The sequence below is a fragment of the Diuraphis noxia genome, unplaced genomic scaffold, assembly GCF_037042655.1.
Source record: "Diuraphis noxia isolate RWA-SAM2 unplaced genomic scaffold, SU_Dnox_SAM2 contig0001, whole genome shotgun sequence".
Classification (NCBI taxonomy): Eukaryota; Metazoa; Arthropoda; class Insecta; order Hemiptera; family Aphididae; genus Diuraphis; species Diuraphis noxia.
Window position 1 is genome coordinate 38258253 of NW_028301711.1, and position 27720 is coordinate 38285972.

Consider the following 27720-nt stretch of genomic DNA (forward strand, 5'->3'; position numbering starts at 1 on the left):
AACATTCTTTACTCACTTTTTTTTCTTTCAATAATGCAATTATTCAATATATGAATTTTTGAATCTTAAAATTTACAGAAGTACTTATTTTAAGACTATATTTACAAACTCTTGAGATTTTTTTGACTACTTAAGCAATGCCCCTCAAACATATAAGATATACAAGGCTTTAGTTTAAAATAATAAACCTCTTTTTATACAGGAAAATCTTTACAAAATAAAATAAAAAAATCAATAATTTAAAAATACAATATAATGTTTTCTTTATTTTAATTATATTAATGTGCTCTAACATTTTTGAGCAATAATAGTAAATTTAAGAATATAATCTAATAAAAAAGTAAACCAAATAATTAAAAAATCTAAATTTATTAGTTATCTTTTATTAATTGATTTCAAAAAAATAGGGTATGTATAATGAATCGCCTAATATACCAAATTAGTTCATGTGTATTAAAATAAAGTCTATAATTTAGGTTTCATATATTTATAAAAGTTTGACTGATATTGTGTTATTTATAATTGGGTATAAATGATGATTAATAAAAGATTAAGACATCGTCGTAAGACATTCTTTTAAAATTGAGAGTATTGTTCGTAATTTCATATAATTTTATTATCATGTTTCACCAGTGATTTCAAATAACATAGTCTAACAATTTGTAAAAAACAAAAAAAAATACTTAAAGTATATTATACTGTATACGTATTTCACTAATTAAATTAATTTTAAAATACATTTTGAATACAATACACGTGATACAATTATGATTATCAATGATGATTAGTGCTCATTATTGTTATAAACATATATTTTCAATTGATGAAAGATAATATATTTGCAATATGTGGGTGGATATCATATTCGCACTAATTGGCACTTACTGTATAATTAGTTTTGTAGGATTTCTATTGAAATCGTGTTATGTGTATAAGTCATTGTATTTTTTCTAGTAATAAATTAATATTCAATACACCATATTATTTTGAAAATAGTTATATAACAATCTTAAAAATAAATCCAAGCGGAATGTTACAAGTATATTTATTAATTATAGTAAACATTATATTAGTTATTATTTGGTGATTTTGTGATTTTTAAAATAATTATTAAGAATAAATGTATGACTTAACTAACATAATCAATATTAACTGTCAATATAATATAAATCATAGTTATTTAATTGTTGGTACTCAAACATATTATTAAATGGACCTGGAATTCACATACTATATTATATTTTGATATATGAAATTTAAAAAATATTTGGAATCACGTATATTAAATTATTGCTTATTAATATCATATTCCATATAGGAAAATTAGTAATCAATATATTGACAATGTTATACAATATATGAAATTCAAGTTACTAAGTAATATAGTATTGCTCATAGACTCTAAATAGTGTTTCATATGCAATGGTTTATCATTGAATTTATATTTAACACATTTACTATAGTTACCTACTTAATGACAAGATACACTACTACTGTGAAGTAGAATGATTACTTATTTGTTAAATTTTATCTGCTAATTTATTATTGTGGTATTATAGTGGGTGCATAATTTTTTAAGGTCTGCAATGTCTAAGTAGATTAAAGTGGTCATCATAGCTAATTGATATAATACGACCAGCCTGTTTTATAAACGTTGGTGTAGTCAGTTTTGGTAAATTAATTTTTATTAAATAAATGTTCATATATGAATATACATTTTTGTATGAGTCATTTTTAGTGCAACTTTTGTAAAATTAATTTTTTTTTTTTAGTTTTCAACATCGTCCATAAAGGTGGCTGACAAGTGGCAGTGAACGTGACCAGTTTCTAAACGAGTGGCTACATATGAACTAATTTAACAGTTCACAGTTATCCAAGTTAATTGAATTTCGTATTGACTAAATGTATTATCATAAAAAAAATACATCAAAAACTGCTGCTGTTGCCTTTGGTGTAAAGCAATATAAATTTTAACATACGCACACACACACACAACAGTTTATTTTTTTTTTATTAGGCTAGAACACTCCATATAATATCACCATAAAACAACCCACATAAGTAATCTAATTTAGCTGTTTCATAACGTTAAACTGTGAAAACTCTCTTAAGGATTCACCATAAAAAAATTAAATGAATATTTACAATAATCCTGCTATTAAGACGTAGTATCCACTATTTTAAGGCGTATTTCCCATGGGATATTTAGGCCAGAAAATAAATGAGTGTCTGATATTAGGAGTGTGTTATATTGTGACCGATATCGAGTGATTTGAACATAAAATCACAGTCATCACTATATATATTTGATAATCATTAACTTAACTTCGCAGTTTATTTTTATTACGACATTAAAATTTATAAAAATCAATTTTAATGGAATAGCATTAATTGGTGAATAAAAATTAATATTCTTCCCATTCGTCTAAGACACATAACATTTCATAATAACAAATTATTAACAATCAACATACTAAAAAATAACAATGATTTGCAATGTATGAGGAACCGTACTTTACTTAACTATTGGAAATACGAAACAATATCTTGGGTTAGCTTGGTCATTTACGAAGTGATAAATAGAACACAAATTATGTACTGAATTTGGACCTCGTATAAGGAGAATATTTGGAAGAGGCTATTAGAACAACTAGGTATAGAAAATATTAATGGATTAGCTCCAGATTGAGGCAGTTTTTATGTGTTTGTTTTGCAGAAATTGACTTAGATGGTCCCTAAAGATGAATATTAAGAAGAAGAATTCATACCTTGTCATTAATGTCATTAATTGTTCCTCCTAAAATTCATTTGATAATGAAATTTATTCAGCTAATAGGAACTTTATTTTATTTTTATTGACATCAACCTCGAAATCAGAGTTTCTAAATTATTATTGTTTAAATAATTAATAGTTAATATATAAATATGTTCTGGTATTATTTACAAATTATAAAATAACTACAGGTACCTAAATAATATATTGTTGTTTTTTGGAATATATCGTTATAAATATTCATATATATTATTACAATAATATATTATAAATTGCTTTAAATTATTTTAACACGTGATTGTTATTCTTCTATTCTTGTATTGATGTCTGATTTTTTTATATATAATATATATATATTATATATCATATCAACGATCTTTGCACACGTTATATTTTCGTCACGATAAAATACTTATTTCCAATGTTTTCTATTACTTTGTTGATACCCAGCATAACGTTGTTTGAATACCACCTACACGCCAGTGTACCTGAATTGCCTATACAAAACGCCGTCCAATAGTTTGTACTAAAGAATAAATAAAGTCATTTGATAAAAAAAATGAAAACGAATTTCTTAAGTCATGTAAAAATGTTGCTTAAATATGACTGATATGAACATACAGGGTATTCCGTGAAGACTTACTCATTACGATATCTCCTAAAATAATTGAGGGATACCAATGGATATTTAAAAACCTTGTTACATCTTTTAATCAATTACCATTTACCAAGTTCTATCTCGCTGTTGATGCGACGAAAAAAATCTAAGGTTTAACATGTAATATTATAACACAAGTAAATTTATTTCATTTAATAAACTAGGAAAAAATATTTTCTCCGTGAATAATGCCTATGAAGTAGATAATCAGTTACTCATTAACTTTTAAAATATATTATACATTCATTTTATTAATTTATACAATTAATATACTACAAACCAGATCGATATTTATTTTTATACTATTATATTTTATTGATTTATTTTGCTGACTTTGTAGTCTATGATATTTCAAAGAATACACGATTCCCTTAAAAAGTTTTGAAATACTTGGAACTTTAACATTTCAATAAATTGTGATATACTTTTCAGTAGGTTTTAAAAAATATATTTGGTAAATAGGGTACACTTATATTTTCGCATTAACAAAAACTTGACGTCCATACTTGTCAGATTTTAGTTTATTTTATCCTATGTGCAACGGCTATATCTCTCAGTAGGTAATAGTACAATACAAACTTAATCAAAATGCATATATTCAGCTATAATTTATGCTCGAGATTACCATATTTACATGTTATTGTTTCCATAATATACTGAATTATTTAAGAATGAATTTAGTCAAAAATTCTTTTGATGATTTTTATGTATTAATTAATTAGAGTATTTTTTTTCATTAGTTTAAATTGTTTAAGTAGTTTTTAATACATCTAAATCTTAAACCTAATATTATTAAGTAATACTAACAGAAAGATATTATTAATTATTCAAGGTATAATATTATCAGAATATACATATTTATATTAGAACTATAATATTATTAATTTTAATATTTTGCCATAAAAGAGCATGCATTACCGTCGTTACTATTAAAAAATTAAGTATTAACGCTTGCTCATTTTTTATTATATGATAGAGGCAATTTTTTTCTCCAGTAACATACTATTACATTTTGCATATCACTTAGATATGTTTAAATATTTGCATAGCCGTAAGAAGTTTAGCCTCCATTTGCTTTGGCTATAAATTGAATTTATGTGAGCTCGAAAGAAGAAAAACATCGTAATAATAATGTATATACTCTGAATACGAATGTTAGCTAAATCGACTCATGCATTGTCTTAGTCGTTTCCTGTTGTCGTTGTTATATTACTATTTCACACATAATGTATGTGTACGTGTGTTTACTATATAACCACATGGTACCACGTGGTCTCAAAAATCAAATTCTATGAGAATGACGAGTGGGGAAAAACAAAATGATGTTTTTAGTCTAGATTATCAAGGACTGAAAAAGTCATTGAGTCTGCAGCCCTTGAGGGTTGGAAACAGCGAGGAAGCTTGAAATCGAAGAATTAAAATACCTACCTATTATCCGTATAATACTATGTTATTATTATTATATCAATACATAATAATATATAATAAGCAAGTAACGTTATGCTTAAACATACGTTATAATCATGTATTATACTATAGTAAATAAGAAAATGTATTGGGCGATAAGTCATGCATTAAGCATGCTACACTATATTTGCTAAGTTAATTATCTTGTTTTTTAATCAGTTGGAAGTAATCTGTAGCATCTCCGTATCATAATTTCCATAAGAAAAATTAATTTTGCTTTCACTATGTTTTTACCATTGTAGCGTAAATGGTTTTCTATATTTTATTTTTATAAGATAACCAATTTATTTTAATTTTAATGATTGTCTAAAAATATTACATATGTATAAAACTTGTTGACTTTAAAAAAAAATAGGTTGTTAACCTTAACCGTAACAAAGCAGAGATTTAAAATTCATTGGTATTATCCAAATAAGTTGCGTTGTACAATAAAAAATTGAATAAAAATTATATATGTAAGCAGTGAATAGTGAATTCATATCATCTCATATTCTATTTATTTATATATAGCTATATCAGTACAACTAATTATTGTTTTTATAGTACTTATCACTAAATTCTAATTCCATTCACAAAACTCTAAAATGGTTACTAAATATATCATTCATATTCAATTTGCTTAAAAGGTACACCCAAACCTCGTTATATTATCTGCTCATAGTGGCACTGATCTATCTTATAAAATACATACATCGTTGTAGGTACCTGATAATAGTTATATTTTACCATTAAAAGATTACGTTTTAAGGGTGGTCAATCTTTGATGATTTTATAACAAATATTTTTATAAGGAATGCTTTTAGAGACTGGCTTAAATAGATATAATGTTTCAGTAATATGATATTTAAAAATGACTTCAGCTTCGCAGTTTCCATCTCCTACCGAAACAGATACCTACTAAACGTGTCCGTCTTCATTGGGTCATCAACCGAAAACACAATATAGATTATAAAGTAATAAAATCGTAAATAATATCCATGACTTCCAAATATAATCGTCACAATGATCTCTATTTTTTTTCTAAAATTTAATACAGAATTTTTAATTTGACATGGTGAATATAAAACATAAAATATATTGTATGCATATTGAATGTGTCACTAGAATATTTATAGAAAACATTTAAAAAATATACATATTACATTTAAACTACATCTGACCTCGTGTAAAATATAATAAAATGTAATTATAAGTCATTAATTAGAAACTGTTTTAATTGTTTATTTTATCATACTACGCATTAAATGTTTAATTATTGCATTACCTACTTACTATAATATGGTAATAATAATAATGTATAATTTCATAACGGTGAATAACTAAAATATTATTGGTTTTTAAATTAAAAATATCTCAAAAATTTACATTAATAATTTTTATTGAATTCCATTAAATAAACGTATAGTAATATATTACTTACTTCATATAAGTTATCGTACATTAAAAAAAATAAAAAATAAATGTTTTAAAAGTAAAATATTCTTTTTATGAGCGTTTGGAGTAAAACGTTGGATATCTCCCAGTAAATCAATGTACTATGATAGATCGATTATCATTATTATAATTTAAATTCTATCAACTGAAGATCTTGACATTTACAGTAAATAATTATTTTAATAAAATATTCTAAAATTTCTCAAAATATTTGATTCAATTTTAGCTATTTATAAACATTTAATTTCAATTATTCTTTTTTATAAATATAAAATATGATATGAATATCAATGGTTTGTTAAAATGCTTTAAAACTGAATATAAGGTTTCATTATAAGTTGTCATAATAGAAGTTAAAAAATATTAAACATACAAATTTGTCATTTTTTTTCGATTTATTTAAAATACAAATGATGAAAAAATTTGCCAAAAATATTATTGTATAACATTTTCAGTTTTCATAGCTAAGGATTGAATATTTAAAACAAGAATTTTCATAGTTGGTTCATCGTGAAATTGAATAATTGAATATCTAAAAATACAAACATTTTTTTCTATGGCATAATAAAATGTGTGTATTCTTGAAACTTTTAATGTATAATATTATATTATTCCAATAATGACATTTATAAATGCACTTTTTTCCAATACAAATTAATTTAGCCTACTTCAGTACTAATATAAAATATTAAAATAAATTACTTTCAAAACATTGATATAAAATATACTTAATTTTTGATTCCCCTTAAGCATCAACTTTATCTAATTTTTGACTACGTATTTATCGCACATGCAATTCGATATCAAACCATTTATATATATATATACCCACTGGAAAAATTTTCTTCAGAAACACAAACATGAGGATAAAATACTCATCATAAAGACCTGATCAGAATTTTAATATGATTAAACCATGTACCCTCGTCCCATGTTGTCTCCGTAAATGTACTATAACAACATATTATTACTATAAAATTCTCAACGATATTATATTAACCGATAGTCATAATATTGTGGCCAGTGAGTTTGTTGTTATTATCTTAGATGTCTTATAATTTTACTACATTGAAAATAAATATTTATAGGGTAATGATAATAGTAATAACTCAATAATTAAAATTTCAATAACTAACTTGAAATCATTTTGGAACAACAAACAGTTAATGAAGTTGACTTAAAATTATATAATTTTCATTTCTATCAGGCTTTCGTCAGTCGTTGATACGTCATATTGGTACCTATACTGATGGTTTTCATGTACAGTTATTTTAATACTTTGGTTGACGTACGACAATTATGTGTGTTTCAAATGAGTACTTATTTTATCATAGCCAGGGTTATATAGAGTGATTGGTTTTTGAAGAGTTAATGGAAAAGATCAGATCATATAAAACTGTTCCAGGGAAATGGTCATTAATTTATGTTTGTGCACTTTAACTATATTTTCAATTACGAAAAATATAAATTTAGAATTCTACGTACTAGAGAATCAGTCGAACAAAAAAAAAAAAAAAAATACTTCTAATTTTGTTCGGTAGTCAGAAGTTTGGTAATATTTTATGTATGTATAATTAATTCTGGTGAATATACTGAAATGACGCTATTTATGTGAGTTTAGGCGGGAGATGATGACTTGAGCGCAAAGCAGCTGCCAACCAGGCGATATTATAGGTACGCACTTGAGCGCGTTAAAAGACGCATAGAATCTCTTTGACTAATTAGATTTTATGGTTATTATGATAATGGAGACTAAGTCTAGTTTACTGAAACATAATATGTTTTACATTTCACATGACATTTTGAAAAGGATTTATGAACCAGTGGCCAGTGTGTGTGTCTTACAAAATCGTTTACTGACTTTGATTTTAAATCTTATTTAAAGTTATTGGTCGTCTGAGATACAGATTTTAATTGACTAGATCAATTAGAGAACATTTTTAAATTGAACTCATATATTTTTATTATTATTTACAGAGATTGATAATATACTTAAAATATTATTATATTCTAAGTAATTATATTTTATGTCTTATATTAGAATTTGTAGTATTATGAGACTATTTGGGTGATGTCTGGCCTAAAATTGTATTGAATACACTCTCTAATATATGATCATTGATCACCAAAAGTTAAAATGCTTCAAGTAATGTTCAACATTTTTTTGTGTTTGTAGGTATCAGATAACTATACGAATTATACAAACACACAGACATGTATAATACAATACGAAAACGAATCACGTATCTACTTATATACACTAAAATCATCCGTATGTTAAGTGACTATTTTCATCAGGAATTTAACTCTGGTGCACACGTGAATAACAGTGAAAACTATATTGGTACACTTAAACGAATATAATTTAAATTTGACTAATAATGTCGTACGAAATATGCGTTATAGATTTTCTAGTGACCTGATAGTAATATTATCATAAACGCAAATGCACCATACGTGACGGTTATTGTGAAACTGCTGAAGTGTTGAAATGGTTTTTGAAAGAGTTTCGATGTTAACTTAAATTACTATATTATGTTTATTTGGTTATGTTTTAATATTTTTTATTTGTTGCATTGAACTGTGTTATTTGATCATAATATGATGGGCAATGATATAAATATATATATCATAAAATATACATAGAAAAACACAATACTATTATTATACGCGTATTATCTTCCACAAAAGCTAACATAATTTGTCGGTGTAACCATAACTGAAGAAATGTATAATATAGTTTAGTTTTGATATTATATAAAATATTAAATACATAAAGCCATAAAGGGATGTTTGAAAATATGAAATGGGCTAATCCCAAGGCGGAATAGTTTTATTTATATTTTGTTTTTGGTATGTATATATTATAATGCATAGTGATATATTGTGTTATATTTTTTTGTTTGTATTTGATCAAAAATTATAGTAATATGTGTTTGTATAAAAAGCCTTTGATAAGATAAATCTTTAATTGGTAACCCTTTGAACTTCCGTACCGATGCAACCGAATTACGATCGTTAATTATAAATAGTGAACATTTATAAAAACGAATTTACCAATGGACTGCGAATAAATGGTCGTAATAATATTAAAATTAGTACCTATCAGGAATTTTTAACGTAACTAAATTTCATTTTTCATCTTAATCGCATTTAAAATGAACCTTCGTGTTTTCTCAGTACGAAAAAAAAAGTTACACACATGTATAATAAATAGTATTGTCCCATCGGTACAATAGTAACTTTTCGAAATTGTTTGTGCTTCTGTAAAAAATGTTCGATTTCGACCATTTGGTAACATAATATTTTACATAGTTACTCAATATTAATACACATTCAGACGTGCATGAGTATTATAATATTGCATGTACGTATTATACGATAGATCACATTGGCATCCATCTAGTGGATCGATGATGAAAAACAAATAATATGAAATAGTCTTAATAATTACGTATTAAGTATTATAAACTAACTGTTCAAGCCCAGAATTTGAGGTTTTGAATGGTGATGGGCAATTTGGAATATAAGGGTTATAATAGTCTTGAAGAATTTTGTTTATTCACTATTTTGCTAAAATAATATAATATAAACCATGTTATAATTAACTCGTAGCCTAGAATGATAATATTATCAGACGGGAACGAAAAAAATTTGAATTTGGACAAACGATCTTTTGAAAAACAAATCCACAACAATATTATAATAGTAACATTTCTATCACCATGGCGATGTACTGAACATTGATATTTAATAAAGAAAACTCCAACATAACGATCGTAAATGTACGTTTTATTAATGAAGTTTCTCTTATTAAAATTTCGTTTTGGTACTGTATTAGATTTTAGTCGATAACCAATGGTTTATTTACAGTAGGTTTCCATCGTCCAATTGGAACTTTTAGATTGAACGATTATCGAACAAGAAGTCGCATCATTATTATTACTCTTAAAATGGAACAGGCTGAAAAGCTTTCTATACGACTGGATTTCACCGCGCCCAATTTATTTCCAACCATTATATCGTTGACAATTCCAGTGATTCAAAGTATTTCCGTGAAAATAGGTTTTTCTGTCCTTAATTTACTCAATCCATAAAACTCGTAAACCTCTCCTTCTGACGACTACATAAAAACTTGCCTGTCTGTTTCTTCTTCATTTGAGTTTTAGGATAAAAATATCATAAAACAACCAAATTTAAAAATCATTGAATCACAGTCACAAATAAAGTATAAACTAGATATGTAACAAATCGGTGCATAATAAATAATAACAATATTTTATATTTTGGATAGTTTCTCTAAAAAATTAATTACTAAAATATTAATTTATCACATGATATTCATCAACTTAATTGTTTTCACTCAAAACATCGACCAACAGTATTTATAGTATTTACAATTGACTTTTGTCAAGTGCGAATTACAAAAATGTATATTTTATAGTTCCGTCAAGTCGGCTAAAGAATAAAAAATCCAAGCACATTATCAATAACATGAGAATGCTCTTTTTACAAGATTAAATTAAGACTAAATTCAAAACTTTAAACTATAAACATCAGAATTAGCTCTGTACTACAGCCCTCAAGAACCAAGACTGCAATTAATATCAAACACTTATGACCTCGGCAGTCACAAAACAGTTTCCAGACTTCTAATGGATGACACTCACAACTACTCTTAAGATTAAAAGTTATATATATTATATAATACATACAATTTATTTTTTGCTCCATTTTGTTATTCTATTTTTAATTTTACTGATAAAAATACAATATTTAATTAATATAACATTATAATAATTATTGTAGTCATAATATTATTATATTATATACTAAAATAATATCAAACTTATAATAATATTATTATTGTGTATGTTAGACGCATTTTAAATCTCATGCATAGGTTTATAAAATTAAAAATAAAACATTAGCAAGTCATATCCTTAACAGATCCCGAGATTTACTTAATATAAACTTAAATGCAACACCAAAATAACTTTTTTATTCATTTATACGTTAAATAAAATGACAGTGAGATACCGAAACTACAGCACCATATATATCAAATACGTTTCATTAAACCATTATATTATTAATTGTTGATTTTATAATAATAATATCACACTGTTTATTTAAATAGGTATTGTTATATCATTGCACTCACGTGACTTTTGGTGGAGGAAATCCGTATACGTCGCATGGCAACAACAGATGGTCTCCCTGTTTCACCAAGTGGACGGTGAAGTCGTTGGATTTTGACCAAGGTGCCATGGTCCGGTTACTCTCTGCGAATCGAAATGCATGTGTGAAAAAAATAATATATTATATAATACAATCGTAGACACAAGTAACATAAATATATTTTAACAAAAATAATACAGAACAACTCATGTACCATCGTTTATAGCAAAATTAATTACTCGGTGGTTTTAATTAAAATTTTCGTTAAATTATGCGCTCAACTTTGCCACTGCCTACGCCCTTCGCCACCGCTTTTCACCTCCCACCAAAAACCATCAACAAATAATAATACGTTCACAGCGGCAGTGGTGGTCATGTGCCATATACGTATATTATACATTTAAATATATATATATATATTATAATACATGTACAACGATTTCGCCAATGTCGCTCAGAGAGATTTAGAAATTAAAAAAAAAAAAATGTAATATATTTTTATATGTAAAGTCACCGCACTCACGTTGTTTATTTCACACCATTACTGCCGTTTTCATACCCTTACATGCATACACACATAATATTATTATAAACATATTTACGGAGCATTTCAACGAATTTTTATTCAGTTTTTATTTTATTTTATTTAATTTTTTTCATTTGTAAACCCACACACATACATTTATGACGCTCGTGAAATCATCCATTCACGCACTCGAATTGTATCACCGTCACTGTAATTGTGTGTGATTTAATAACTATTGTCCTTGCGCCGCCCAAAGTTCATTAAAAACAATATTTTTTTCAGGAACAGCATAAGGTTTTTTGTTCACCGTTGCCTGAAATCGTCGTTCCGAGGAAAGCGAAATCTTTTTACCATCATTAGTATCGAATTTGAAAAACTACAAACGTTTTTTAAGCATTTTTTGAAATAAAAATAATAATTAGGGATATCTCAACCATGATATAATGATCAAATTCATTCATCTTAGACATAGGCGTTCACTCTGCAATGGGTTTGAATAGAAAATTATGCAAACAGTAGTTTTTTCCATGGTTAATCCGTAAATTATTAATCATATTATACAGAGTATAAGTATATATTATAGTCACGATCATACAGTATCTATCTAACGATCTGCATTTTATCAGCTAAATTTTATGTGAATTCATCACAATGTTAACGGATAACTCAATGAGAAGAAAAAAACCTATATGAAAGTTACCAGGGTTGGGTGAAATACCAGCTAAACTCATAAAATATGGTGGAAAAGAGATGCAAAACCTCTCCTTTTTAGGATTTGTCAGAAGATCTGAATATTTCCATAGCATGCCAAAAAGCTGAAACGAAGCCATAGTTGTAGTGATTTACAAAAAAGGCGACAAGTCTATCTATGAAAACTATAGATAATATCAGGAATATCACTGCTTAACTCAGCTAACAAAGTGTTTGCGTGCGAGAATACTATTGAAATGATTAACGCCGTACGCAGAAAAAAACTTAGGCAGATACCAGTGCAAATACTGAAAAGGGAAATCAAAAACAGAACAACTTACTATCATAGGCCAACTCATAGAAAAAAGTATGAATTCCACCAATACATCTGGCAACTATTTGTTGATTTCAATAGTCTTTCGATAGTATACACCGACAAAGTCTCTACAACATAATGGAGGAGTTCAGGATTCCACAAAAATTAGTAACCCTGACCAAAATGTGCATGGGAAACATGCAGTATAAAATAAGGGTCAGGAAAGTAGTTCAGGACCGTGAAAAATGGAGAGATATTGTGATGGCGGCCAAAACTCATAGAGAGTACTAAGTGCCAGAGAAGAAAAAGATTAAGAATTATTAAAATGTATGAAAATATTATATATGTATACAAAAAGATTCAAAATGTTAAATATAGTATATGTTTTTGTATATGTGTACCTTTTTTGCAGTGTAGGAACTAACGTACGTATCTGTTTTCCACTGCACAGTGGAGTATTTATACATACATCATGGAATAGTAAACGAGTTGATATTTAGCCGGTTCAATGTAGTATAGTTTTTTTTTTTTCATATTGTAATTTAATATGTCATTTGTTTTTATTTTTTAATATAATATTTATTCAAATTTATAAAGGGATTAATATTATTTTTTTAACAAATCATTATAGCTAATGTTTGTTTTTAAAATATAATTTAGACACTAGGTATAAGATATTTAAAGAAAAATGTTCCGGCAATTCACGCTATTTAGATAAGCATCAATTTAATATTGCGGTGATACGTTACATTATTGGTATACAAATTAAATATAACATAGCGACTAACGTAATTATAATTAACTATACAGATAATCAATTGTAATTTTTCGCGAAATTACCTGAAAATATAATCGTATTAATATAATATAAGTAATTGCCAGTTGTGGATATTCCATTGTGTTGCTGTGAGCGTTTAGCCTTACAGTTTGAATAAACAAAGTTTATATACAGCTATTATTGTGAACATGATATCATTTTAACCCGATAAAATATTAATTTTAAATTTAAATTTTCTTCTTTTATATGTTAATTGTAATACTTTACAGAAGTATCAAAACTATTAAAGGCAATGACTAGAAGGATCTTATATGAACTTGTAAGTAAATATTCAGTAAAAAAATCCTGAAAAAAAATTTACTTACATCGAAAAGGAGCTCATTAAAATAACAAAATGTCCGTCAGCTGAGCATTTTACATTAAGACGTAATTTAAAATATTTTAAATATTTTAAATCTGAATTTAAAAAAAAAAAATGGTGAGCTGCTAACAATAAAGAAAAACGATTTTTTAAAAATAATGAAAAATGGCTAAACCTTTCCGAAAAATTAGTTACATGGACAACTCCAAAACCGGGTAAACCTATAAAAGATTTCGGTGAATCAAGTGATCAAAGTAAGAGATGTAAAACTAAGAACTTAAGATAGACAATTTCTGCTGATGAGTTGACTTTTGCAACCAGTATAAGTCAGCATGCTGCAGGAAATATTTATGCATCTAAAATGATAAAAAAAAAATAGCACTTACACCGACTAAGGCTACAAACTATCGAAAAATGCACCTTGTAGGAACTAACACATGTACCTTTTTTCTCGTTTAGGGACTTACATATCACATATGAAGGAAAAATTAACGTATGCTATTCTTTAGTAAAGAATCTTTACCTGTTACTTCCGTGTAGAAACTTGTGATTCCTCATTTCATAATATATCTAATATATTTTTTTCAAACTATTACCTATACAATTCTATGAATTTAAAATTGTATTTTTTGAATGTATTTAATATTATGGCTTGTCCTATAATTTGGTATTTGCCTTTGGTTTAAACAACAATATTATATTTTATTCGTATTTAGGTGTGGTGAACCATTCAAAAGGACTAGTTAAAGGGTTTAATTTTTTCTTCCCATTAACTTATACCCGTTTTGGAATTATTCCAATTATATTAATTATTATTTATACATATTACAAGGGACAAGCCAACTGAAAACGAACTACCTATAGGTACAGAGTTACACAAAACTTTTTATGATATAACAATTATGATTATTTCATTGCATGTCACGTCTCTATAAAATACATACCTTATCTTTTTTTATTCATTCCTTATTTACCAATCTGTATAGGAAGATACTTTAAATTAAAAATTATTAAAAATTTGTATGGTTAATCTTATAAATGGGAAAATTTGACAGTTATTTTGTTAGTAAAATTTCTTAAATTGCTAAATATTCATCCCAAAATATAAATTGTTATATTTAAAAATATTGAATACACATGATCACTATTTTTATTTTTTTTTTTTTAATATGAAATAATTCACACTTGACAAAATTCGTCAAAATCACGAAAATATGTAATTCATTTTTAAGATAATAATGTTTAACGTTATGTTCAGTTTCTATAGCTAGGTATGACTTGGAAATGTAAGAATATGATCCTCATAAATATTTTATATTGAAATCAAAAATCTAAAAAAAAATTCTCATAATATTTGGCTGAAATTGTTACATGAAGAATGACGATCTTCATTATTTTGTTGTTATTCATAAATATTCTCAGGAACTTGATGACATGTGTATATGTGTATTATTTAATTATTTAATGTACACAATTATATTATTAACAATTTAGTTTAATTTTTTCAAATGTACTATTAATTATACCATGAACCTATTCATACCATGATACGGTTGTCTCAAAAGTTAATAACAATTAATAAGATAAATATATTATGATATAAATGTATACTATTTTAAAAACAAAATAATTAATTAATTTTTTCATATAATAACATAACACATAAATTGTATGTGTTGACCGCCTTCTCTCAGAATCGTTTGTCATATGAAATTATTTATCATTGAATTCGAATTTAAAAAATAAATTACAGCAAATTATTCAAAAACGAGGTATTAGATTAACCTATTACTGTAAAAATAAGAGTGTTTACTTATTTTCATTAAAAAAAAAAAAAATAGTATATAGTTCAATTTCGAATACAAATTATGTGCACTTTATAGTTTTTGTATATAACTTTCAAAATTAAATGGAAATAAATATAATATAAGATATTTGGATAAAATTCTTGTAAAAGATTGGCTTTACATAGCATTTAAGTATTTATTTTTAAAAGGTAAACACTCATAACAAAAATAATTGAAGTTATTCATATTATTTAAATTCATATTATTTATTTATAACTTATAATGATAATTTTTATAATAAGGGTTGTGTAGTGATCCAATATTTTGTAAATTACCTACCTATATTTTGATACTCATAAAAATATGAATAGTTTTAAGTTTTAACCAATTAACTACTAAAGCTATTGCAAAATCGAATTTAATTTGTAAAGATTCTTAAGAAATATTCTTATTCATAATGTTAAATTTATAATTATTTTTTAAAAAGTAAAAATTACAAAAATATTTACAATATTTAAAAAAAAAAAAATAATAATAATAATTTCATAAACACTTTAATACTGGCCTTTAAAATGATCACCCTTTAAACGATTTATTATTATGTAATCCCAATCATTTTTTAAATAAGAATTCTTGATCTATCTATCATATATTAAACGTTCTTTTTTTCTGAATATTAAAAATATATTAATTTTAATGTTTAAATGTATTATTATACTTAAGTGAGATCCACTAGATCTCTACTTTCAATATTGTCGGGATAAAATAATAATTAAACAATAAATCGTTCTATTCAAAACTAAATATTTCATTGGTAATTTTTAAATGACAAAAATGTTAATACGAATCCAAGATTTAGAAAAAAACCCATTTCTCCGTTTATAGAACCTTACAAATTAAAAAAAAGTTTTAGGAATGATTTCAATGATAGATATGCCCTTCTGATATCGAAGGTATCCAAGTTACATAGATTTCCTCTTATTCAATTCATGAAATAAATAATATGAATCTATGAATCAAAATTTAATATTTATTTCTTACACCCTTTACCGCCAAACTAAAAATTGTGTTATATTTTATTTGTCACAAACTTTATATTTGATATTGATTGTTTTAATTGGTCTTATGTGTATTGACAATTAATTGGTATTGAATGTTTTTCAAAAAAAAAAAAAAAATGTATTTTATTGTACCTATTGCATTTTTTTTTTTTTTTTTTTTTTTTATTCACTATTATTATTATTATTATAAATTATTTTTTATTGAAATTATTTATTAATTAGTTATAATTTCTATAACTTACTATGGATTTATAATGACTAATGAGTTTACTCAAGGCAGAAACGTCCAATTGGTAGTAATATTATGAAATTGTAGTGGTGCTACAGTATACATTGTTTTGATCGATTGTGCACGTGACCAATAAACTTACTGTATATTATGTTATAATATGCATTTTGTGCACAAAACATCTTATTAATTAAGTAAATGTTTTGTAACATGGTTGGAGACAACCAATTAAAAATTAGATATCTAGGATATGGTATATATAATCACTGTAGTCATGGATGTATATATACATATTGGTATATATTAGAATCTAAAAAAATTTAAATGACAAGGATTCAATTTCAGTTACGATCATTGCTTATAATTGTTTTACAATCTTCATTATTACTTACGAACAAAAGGTTTACTGTAAGTGAAACTTTTTTGGAGTAGAGGTATCTGTGTTCATCATCGTGGAGAACTGAACTACTACATATTGATATATTTGGTTATAGCCTTACAATAATAAATTCATAAATAACATGAGGTCCTAAATATCTGGTCAGCATAATACTATAATTTTTTACGGAACAAGTACACACACACAAACATTCACAAAGATGGGCATTGAACTGTATCGAAACATTGGTTATCTGCTATGGAAAACAAATAGGTAATGATGATTCCTGACAGTCATGGCCAGAGTGATTTCTACGCCCCCGGTTTGTTTTTATTTTATTATTATAGTTAATCAGTTAATGGAATAAATAATGTATGTTATAATGATATAAAACAACAAAGTATAATAACACAGTAAAAATACCTATTATTCTATTATTGTTACTCGTATATTTTGAATTAATATTAGAATTATTTTTATTGGTTTAATTTGATTACTTATATTTTATTTTATATTCGATGTAAAGTTTGTATGTACCTAGGTAGAAAATATGTTTTTAATATTTTAAATTCACCTCCTGTAGACCATCTCTATACGTTGATTTTGAGTGAATAAAGCTTTCAAATAGTTTTCGATTGATACTGACATTTATAAATCACCAATCTTGATATAATATAATGAAAAAAATAAAAATGCTATCTATAAATAGTCAGTTATCAAAATGGCATGTGCAAAATAATTCATTTATATTTATGGTATGTATTTTGCTGTAGTACTATTATTTGTACATTTCGAGATTAATATTTATTATTTATTCAATTTAAGCTTGTCGTACACACTTAAATGAAACAAAATAAAAATATGGATTCAATTGTTATAGTTCGTCTTTTATAATAAGACTTACTATAGGTAACACTCAATCATAAAACTACTTTAATTTCTCTTTGTTATTTTTGAAAAAAAGAATACGGAAAAATGATTATATTTTAAGCAAATAATATATAATGTTGATTCGTTGAACAATTAATATCTAATTATAGTGTATTATAATTATGTAATATTTCATAAACATTCACTAAGCATGTTGATATCTTTTTATTCAATAATACAGTTATTAATAACCTAACCTCATTTTTGGAAATTTTGAACATATTTTAAGATCATATTTTCAAATTCTTGAGATTTTTTGAATTACTAAGGGGTATCCATCAGTGGAGTTATTAACTTCTTTATTTTAAATGAAAATACCCTTTTTAAATTGTAAATTATACAGTTGATTATTATTCTGAAAATATTGAACTATCAAAATTAATATTCGTTTCAGTAGTTTTTGAGTAAATTAATTTTGCACCATAAGGATAAAAGATCCCTGGAAATGAGGAATAATGGAAAAAATGGATTCTAAAAAGGGGGCTATAGTGGTTAATGATTTGGAAATTTCATAGATAAATATTAATTTGTCCTTTACGTCAATTTTATATTTTTTTTTAAACTATTGTTTAAGAATATTTTTCTTGTTACAAATATTTTAAAAACTAAAAACCTACTCATTTTGAATTTGAAATTAAGAGTATCAACATTTTTAAATATTATCATTTTAAAAACAGAAGTTTGTTACACAACACTCCTTAAGCACAAAGAAATTAAAATATTTTAAAATATGGTCTTTGAACCATTGTTAACCATTTGTGATGATATATTGAAATAAATTTATTACTAAAGTAAAAAATCGGATGAGTAAACTTGGCGAATAGCCCTATATGTTATAAACAGCACACGAATGTTTATTTCAAATATACAGTTATAGAGCTGTGTTGTATAACATCATTTAGTTTGTTTCTGAAACTGTGAAGAGATAGATTATTGTAAAGTGGTGACTTTAATCACTTAATTGAATTATATGTTTATTCAAACGCTTATAATTATCACGGATTTATTAGGCAGATATTAGGAAATTAACTTACGTAAATATATTTAATCAGCTGAATTAATTGATCAAAATATAAATTACATTTATAGTGTGTTATAGTTGTTAGTCGAACTTTAATTTTATTTCCGGTAGTAAAAACTTGATTCATGACAATGAGCTGTACAAATATACTGCCACTTGAACGAAACGTCGCAAGGAACATTAAAATTAACTCTTGTGTAATACCAATACAACATTCATTATTATGTGCACTTAAAGTTCCTTTCTCAATGACTGAATCGTAAACAAACTAAATTGGATTCTCTGAATGGTTTTTTTCCACCATTTTAATATCATTTTATGGACACTGAAAGCTTTTGGTGACTACTACAAGTTGGGAAATGAGGAGTTACAAATACGTGAACCGAGTCAAAAGAGAATATAATTATTAAAAGTGGTCGTGAAAACTCTTAAATAATATTCCAGGCCCTGATAAACACGGCATTGGAAGTAATACACTATAAAAAACTTTCTTTGTAAATATTACATAACAATAATGTCATGAGTTTGTTACGGCTTCGAAGCGCTATTTATTTATATATTTTTTTCGTTTTAAATCCATGCGAATCGTTACACTATTCACACTGTTAATATTAATACGTAAAATACTCAGATATGTGTGTTGTGGTAGGTATACAACAAATGTTTGTCGTTGGTTAAACGAATAAAACAAGAGCCCGATATATGAGATTTACATATTTATTTCATGTTAAAGCTTTTTCTGGAAAGCGTATCGTCTGGATGGCGTTTTAAATGTTTGTCACTTGCAAATCAAAGAGAAATCTAAATTTTCTTATGATATATATATATATAATGAGTATATTTCTTAAACTAGTTATTAATACAGGGTGTATCAGATAGAACTGACTAAAAATAAAAATAAATTATGCTAATTAAACGTACAACAAAAATTGTGAAAATTATATAATTAATAACTAATTTAAGAAATAATATTTGAAATAAGTTATGACGCTCCAAAGTAATTTATGCAAAAAAATATTGATATTTAAAAAAATTCTAAAAAATAAACTAATTGATTTAGATAAATATTTTTACCATAAAAATATTTCTTTTAATTCAATTTACAAATTGGCTATTTTGAATTTTTCCAACAAAAATTTAATCAAATTTAAATTTTTTTATTTGTACTATTAAAAAAAAGAAAATTTTTTTTTATATTGTACGTGTAGTGCAAGGGTCTCTTAATAATAAACAAAAAAAAATTTTTAAAATATTAATTAGAACAAAAGTTATTCTAAAAGTCAGTTCTATCTATTACACCCTGTATTTGTTTGTTTTATTATTGTTATATGAAATATTTCACACATTTAACTTTGAATATTTTTGTCCTCTATTTTGACGGGGTACACTGCGGTATACGTCTGTACAGTGGTTAGTGTTCTCAAATTAAAAATACTATCTATACAGGGTATTATTATTATTATTATGGATGTGTGTTAATTATTGAACTGTCTATTATATTTAGCAAAGGTAGAAAAATGTCTGAATTGCATGAAATGCGCATTCCATTCTACATAATATACATTAAAACCTCTTTTTCTGCATAAAAAATTTTAACGTTTAACTGAATTGCAAAAATGTATTTGCACATAAAAAGCAAATACCAAAATTAAATCGTAATATGTATATTGTATATTGTATTAAAGACAGTGCCTGATGGTGTGTTATTTAAAACCCTTCTTGGCAACTGGCACATTACGTTTGTTAAAATAGTATTCAATTTAATTGAATACCTTAAAGATCGGCCGAATATAGATTCTACTTGTTTTAATCAAAACAGCTAACAAAATTTATAATTAATAATTAAATAAAAATATTAATATTTTAATAATAATTTTATCCCCATATTTTATAAATATTAACTTGAAATAAAACAGGACTATTATTATATAGGGCTGTCAAGATTATTTATTAGAGCTAATTTTGATCATCACTGTCACGATTCTCGAATGCGTAGTATATTCGTTTTTGGACGTCAGTGATCTGGTTCATAATTGTCTTTTTTCTTTTACTGTTATAGATTTCATTACCAATCGATTCAATCATCATCTGTTCTTAAACGCGTTTAATTTGTCAATTCGGTGACGGAAAGGGGTAAATCCTTAGATGGCAGTAATCGCCACGATGCCGGAAAATCGGAACGAGTTCTACCCAAACATATATAATATATTATGTATAACGTTGAGCGAGACAAATTGAATTGTGTGTTGGAGGGTACGTGTGAGTGTTGTACGTATATTATAGGTGAAACTCCCTAGGGGAATATTTCGATTCGAATGGATAATACGCAAAATAATTTACTTTTAGTCAACCGCCGTGAAAGTCATATTGGTGAAATAATAATAATACAAAAAAAAAAAAAAAAACTGGAAACGGAATGAAATAAAATTAAAAAAAAAAAAGAGGAAACCACCGTGATACACGTCTGGGAAACGTTTTTTGCGGTGGCGGCGGCGACGTGCACGGCTGCATGGATGTTTGTGAAATATTGCTTTTTGTTGTTGCTCGCAAATTAACGAGCGGATAAGGTTCCGTGGAAATTTTTTTCCTTAAAAACATGGTACTAGTACCGCTAAAGGTTTTTCGCGTTTTACAAACCATTACTTTATTATGTATATATATATATATATATGTTTTTTTTAGACATAAAACAACGTGTTCGAAAAAAACAACTTTGTTAAGACACGAAGCGTAAAAGGAAAACGGACAAAGAACGAATTCGCTTACCGAAATAAATTCTGCCAAACGTGCTGCTCTCCTGAGTGAATCCCGTCAATTTGTTTACTATGCGGCACGTATAGCTGTGCCTCAGATCGTTCTCGTCCACGTTCGCTATACGCAATTGGCCAGTTTTCGGTATCATGATAATTTTTGAATCTGAAAATGAGCAGAAACATAGCATTACTTGAATACTATATATTGTTGATTAAAACTGACTGTAAAACGTAGGTTGCACTTAATGATATACCATTATTGTCAAATTTTTTATAACTTTCATATTATGCTAATTATTATATAGGCATTTGTTGTTAATATATTTAATCTGATAAACTCAAAAATTATGTATTATGAATAAATATTATTGGTAAATATTATTTAGTGAATTTAATATTTAAAGATTATGTATAATTAGGTTCGGAAATTATCTACAATCATATAGATTCTTGTTTAAACTTACGATAATTAATTATAATAATTGGATTAATTAACATAGATTAATTAAAATTAAAAATGGAAATAAATACTGAGCATTAATCGAATTCCACTGGATAAAGTTAGTTTTTCGTTAATTATGTATAAAAACAAAAATTTTGAACTAAGAAAGGATCGTAGCAAAAATGTAATACATTGAAAGTTAACTTTTTTGAATTAATTTACAATTTAAATGTAAATAAAAAATAAGTAATATTTCATTTGTATAACTTAAACTTTTTCAAAGCAAATACTTGAGCAATTATTAATTTCTATAAGATGTGCAATTTTAATATTTTGTGATACGCTTAACAATATGGTGTCGTATTATGGACTCATAGATTAATTTCAATACAACACTTGGTTGTTTTATTTGTTAACCGTTAAAAAAAAAAAAAAAAAAAAAAAACGATTATAATTATTATTTACTAGCAAAACATAATAAAAGTATTTCATATTTTTGAATATTATCATAGTTACCTACAAAAGAATAGTAGTGCGTTACTATTTTAGCGATTGAGCTGTTATCAATTAATATATATTTTTGTAACGAGGATTTTAAATTGGCCATTGCATTTACTTTATAAACTTTACGCCATATCATTCTGGTGATATTACTTCATTTAGAATATTGAAAATTGTTCATATTTAGCTTAAATACTCCATTTGTATGTATTTGAATGAATAATATCTCATATTTGTATAACTATGGTACTGAAGTAATAAGTAAATTAGTTAGAGTGAGCTGGCATGACGTTTTGCTAAACCAACCCTTAACGAAATTTAAATTTATTTCTACCATTCGTATGTACGTTATCTGTATGTATTTGAGTGATATTCAAGACAGTTTCCGACGAGACGTCTTAATGATATACCGTCTTTAATTTATTAATAACTTTAGTAGGTACCTATCATAGTCATACAAAGGAGAGAAATGTTCATAGAAGTACATAAAAATGGCGTACTAAAAGTAAAATATAAAAATACATAATACTTAAAAATATAAGGTAGGTTGGTGAGATATTCGTAATTTTTAATACGGTCTACAACAAGTAAGTATTTTATATTTTTTTTCATAGTTTTTATTACCATATTCTTGTGCACACACCTTTCCATCGTACATTCATTATCTTCCTAGTATCACGTGTGTTATGGATTTATATTAAACATCTTTCTACAATTCGGTCTTACTGCATCGAAAGTTGTGTACAAGCTGATAATTATACACTCATCAAGTAAAACAAACATATTAGTATAACAAATATTGTAATTTTTTAATTGTATAGCGTATATCGTATATTTACATTTTAAATTTCTCTAAAATATAATAAATATTTATTATTACTAAATAGTATATAGATAAAATTTCTAGTATTACTTCTCCTAACGATACTTTATATAAATTTCTGAGACATCTGGTGATGATATAATTTTTACTACAAATATAGATATTTAAAGATTTAATTAATTTAAAATTATAAAAATAATAATATAGAAACCCGAATAAGTTATCTTAAATACATTTTGTATAAGATGTATAATCTTTTCTTACCATATATCTTACGATGTTTTTATTTTCTTCTTCTTATTATTTTTTTTTTTTGAATAGTTTAAAATTTTACTAAATTAAGCGCACCTACTATCATATAATTATTTGTATTTAAAAGATTACACTGTGTGTCCCGCTAGGATTTACCCACTGTGATATCTCATGAAATAATAGATATATCGAAATTTTGGTGTTGTAATAAGACTCACGGGGATAAAAACTATAATTATTTCAGTTTTGATTTATTTTAATGTTTCGGTAAAAAATGTAAAAATATATTTGTTATTTAATTACTTCCAAAAAAATTAAAGGTAACCATTTTGTAGGATTTATTCTTTAGAAAATATTAACGTTTCAAAATGTTATTTTCATTAATTTCCTGATTTTTATTATTTCTTCTAGTTTCGAAGAAATAAAATATGATTATAACTGGGCAAACTGAAATATTCATACCCCCATCTTCGAATAGTTGAAACCAACATTAATTGTTTGTACCTGTTTTTACCTAAAGTAAAATCATTTGTACCTCAACGGTTTTCAAATTATCGCTACTTCGATTTTGGGGGTGCTAGGGAAACGGTTACATCACTGCTTTCGAATTTTGATTTGAAACCCATATAAATTGTTTGGAACTCGTTTGTACCTGATTTACCTTGATGGTTTTCAAATTATTCCAAATTCAAAGGTGGGGTTGCTAGGGAAATGGACCTCACACTGAAAGCGTTCGGCCGGCCGTATGAGCACATGCGTAGCACGGCGGGTGACATGTTTAATAAAATTGCGGTGTTAAATAATTCGCAATTTTTCTCGGAACTAAAAAAAATCAAAAAATGTATGGAAATAAAATGAAAAGTATTTTCAGAAAAATTAACTCAAAAAAATGAATACAGTCATTTTTTTTTTGGAAATTATTAAATAAAAAATATATTTTTATCAAAACATTAAAATAGATTAAAATATCAAATAATTGTAGTTCTTATCCTTGTGAGTCTTATTACTAAACTAGAATTTTGATATCTCCATTATTTCGGGAAATATCGCAATGGGTAAATAGGACTCTCTTAAACTTAAGTATTAAAGGTTAAACATGAAAATTAATACAAATTCAAATACGAGTATATCATTTTATTAGTATTTATATAGTTTAAAATGATTAAAAATCCATATTTTACGCTGTAAATGATTTTATAGAATTATAAAATAAATACATTTCTTAACATTGTATTACACAGGCTTCACTTGAAATATAATAAATAATATTATTTTTATAAAAAAATATTAGATCAGGAAGAATATAAAATTCTCCTTTTTAATTTTTTATTTAATAAAATAACCCATTAACGAGGTTCACCGAGTTTTAAATCTAACAGCTAATGGGGAAACAGAAAAATATATTACAGACTACAGATACATCATAATATTTATTGTATTTCTGGAAACGTAAACAACTTATATTTCTAAGAAAAAAATATTTTACTTTTTTATATGGTTTTTATCAAACTAATATTATTTTTTTTGCTGTAATGAAAAAAAAATGGGTTTATGTGTAATTGAATATCTACTAAATGTTATGTATTTTATTTGTAACGTTGGATGATTTTATTTATCCAATTAGCTATACCTACAAGGAAACCAAGAAAATAATATTATATTGTCAACATTTAAAAAACAAATCAATAATATTTATATTTAAAATTAAAAAAATTAGATTTGTATCCTTAAATTTTAATATGTAATTAGTAAGTAAATGTCGTTATTTCACAGTATTATTTCAACTTCTATTTTAAATTAAATTTTAATAAAAGATAATTTACCATAGTGTTATTTGGCACATGTATTAAAATATTTTATGTTTTATCTGACTAAACACAAAATGTTTATTTATTATTATTATACTATTTAATGATTGATTAAAAAACTGTGTTGAAAGAATATTCATTTATAAAATTGCATTATAGATTTAGACGGATTGGATGATTTGTTTTCTATGAACGTAATCTTTACCTAACACGATTTCCACGAAAAGAAAATAGCTTATATAGAGATTTTACAATTTTCGTCGTATAAATTCAATAAATGTATTTGATTTTCGTTAAATTGAACATAATACGTAATCGGACTGGAAAACATTTAAAACTTCGACAAAAAGTATCAAAACAAAAGTAGCTATAGAGATTATTGTAAAACCTTCAAAGTTTTTATCGCCGTGTACGTTTTATTCTAATAATACTGTCAAAAATAATTTGATTTGAGTAAATATTATTTTTTAAATACTAAGAATAAATGTGCTGTTTACTAATTTCAATAAATTATATTGTGCTCATGTATTCACTATAATGCAAGTTATTAACAGTAGTAATGCTTCTGAAATATAGCTTAAGTTTTACCAAGACACTTGTGGGAAATCAGTAGTTTTTAGTAGCAAACTTTATAATACAATTTGTATAAAAACCATATGAGAAACTTCAATATTCGTAAAGCGCTGGTAATAATTATGTTATAAAAAAAACTACATACAAGAACTGATAATTTTAAATTTATTTTACGCATGTAAAGGAATCTGTACGATAAGTTCGAAACACATATTTTCAAAGCTATCCTTGGTGTGTTGGGTCTGTAGCCCTTATGCGCAAAATATGACCCAAACGCAACCTGAAAGTGCAAAAATTAATATCCCATAAGTGCAAAAAAAAATTACTTTTTTAATAACCCATGAGCGCAAATTAATTTTATAAAAAAAGTGTATTTTATTAAAATCATATAGTTAAAAACATATAATTAAAATCATACAATTATTAATATACTATGCTAGTCGTGATTTTAAAATGTGTATTTAAATATAAAAATATATAAATAATTGTAAAAATTGTATTTAATTTAATAGCATCAACTAATAGATGTTTTGTTTAAGATCAAAAAAAATAATAAATAAATAAGTACCTTAATATTAAATTTGAAATTTGAAGCGCACAGTTTTTAAGTACTCCAATCTTGAAATATTTTTGATCGTAATTTGTTACGATAAAATTCGATAATACTAAATACTAAACTCAACTGAAAAAATACTACTATAATAATTTTAAAATAAAACCTATAGTGTAACGGGTACAATATTGTATTAGGTAACACAATTTATTTTTGCGTTTTTATACCACTACTAAGATTACAAAAGAGTAAATTCGTTTTGCGCTTTTGGTTTATCGAAAAAAAAATGACATTTTGGGCTTCACCGGTAAGTTGGTGATACCTCGCCCTTAAACCCCCATTTATCAAAATTATAATTGTTCAATATTATTTTTGTAATTATGTATCGCCTGTCTATATTCCAACCATTTGAACAGCTAAAGAT

The 27720-nt window shown here is 25.5% G+C and overlaps 1 protein-coding gene across 4 annotated transcripts in view; it reads right to left on the minus strand.

Moving 5' to 3' along the window:
- Window positions 1–27720, minus strand: part of LOC107168741 (cell adhesion molecule Dscam2-like) — a 308280-nt gene that overhangs the window by 118342 nt on the left and 162218 nt on the right. For all 4 annotated transcript variants that reach the window (XM_089215614.1, XM_089215615.1, XM_089215616.1 and 1 more), the window contains exons 5-6: window positions 22358–22507; window positions 11497–11617 (exon numbers count right to left, since the gene is read on the minus strand). In XM_089215614.1, the coding sequence (XP_089071740.1) occupies window positions 11497–11617; window positions 22358–22507 (271 nt within the window). The remainder of the gene's footprint in view (window positions 1–11496; window positions 11618–22357; window positions 22508–27720) is intronic.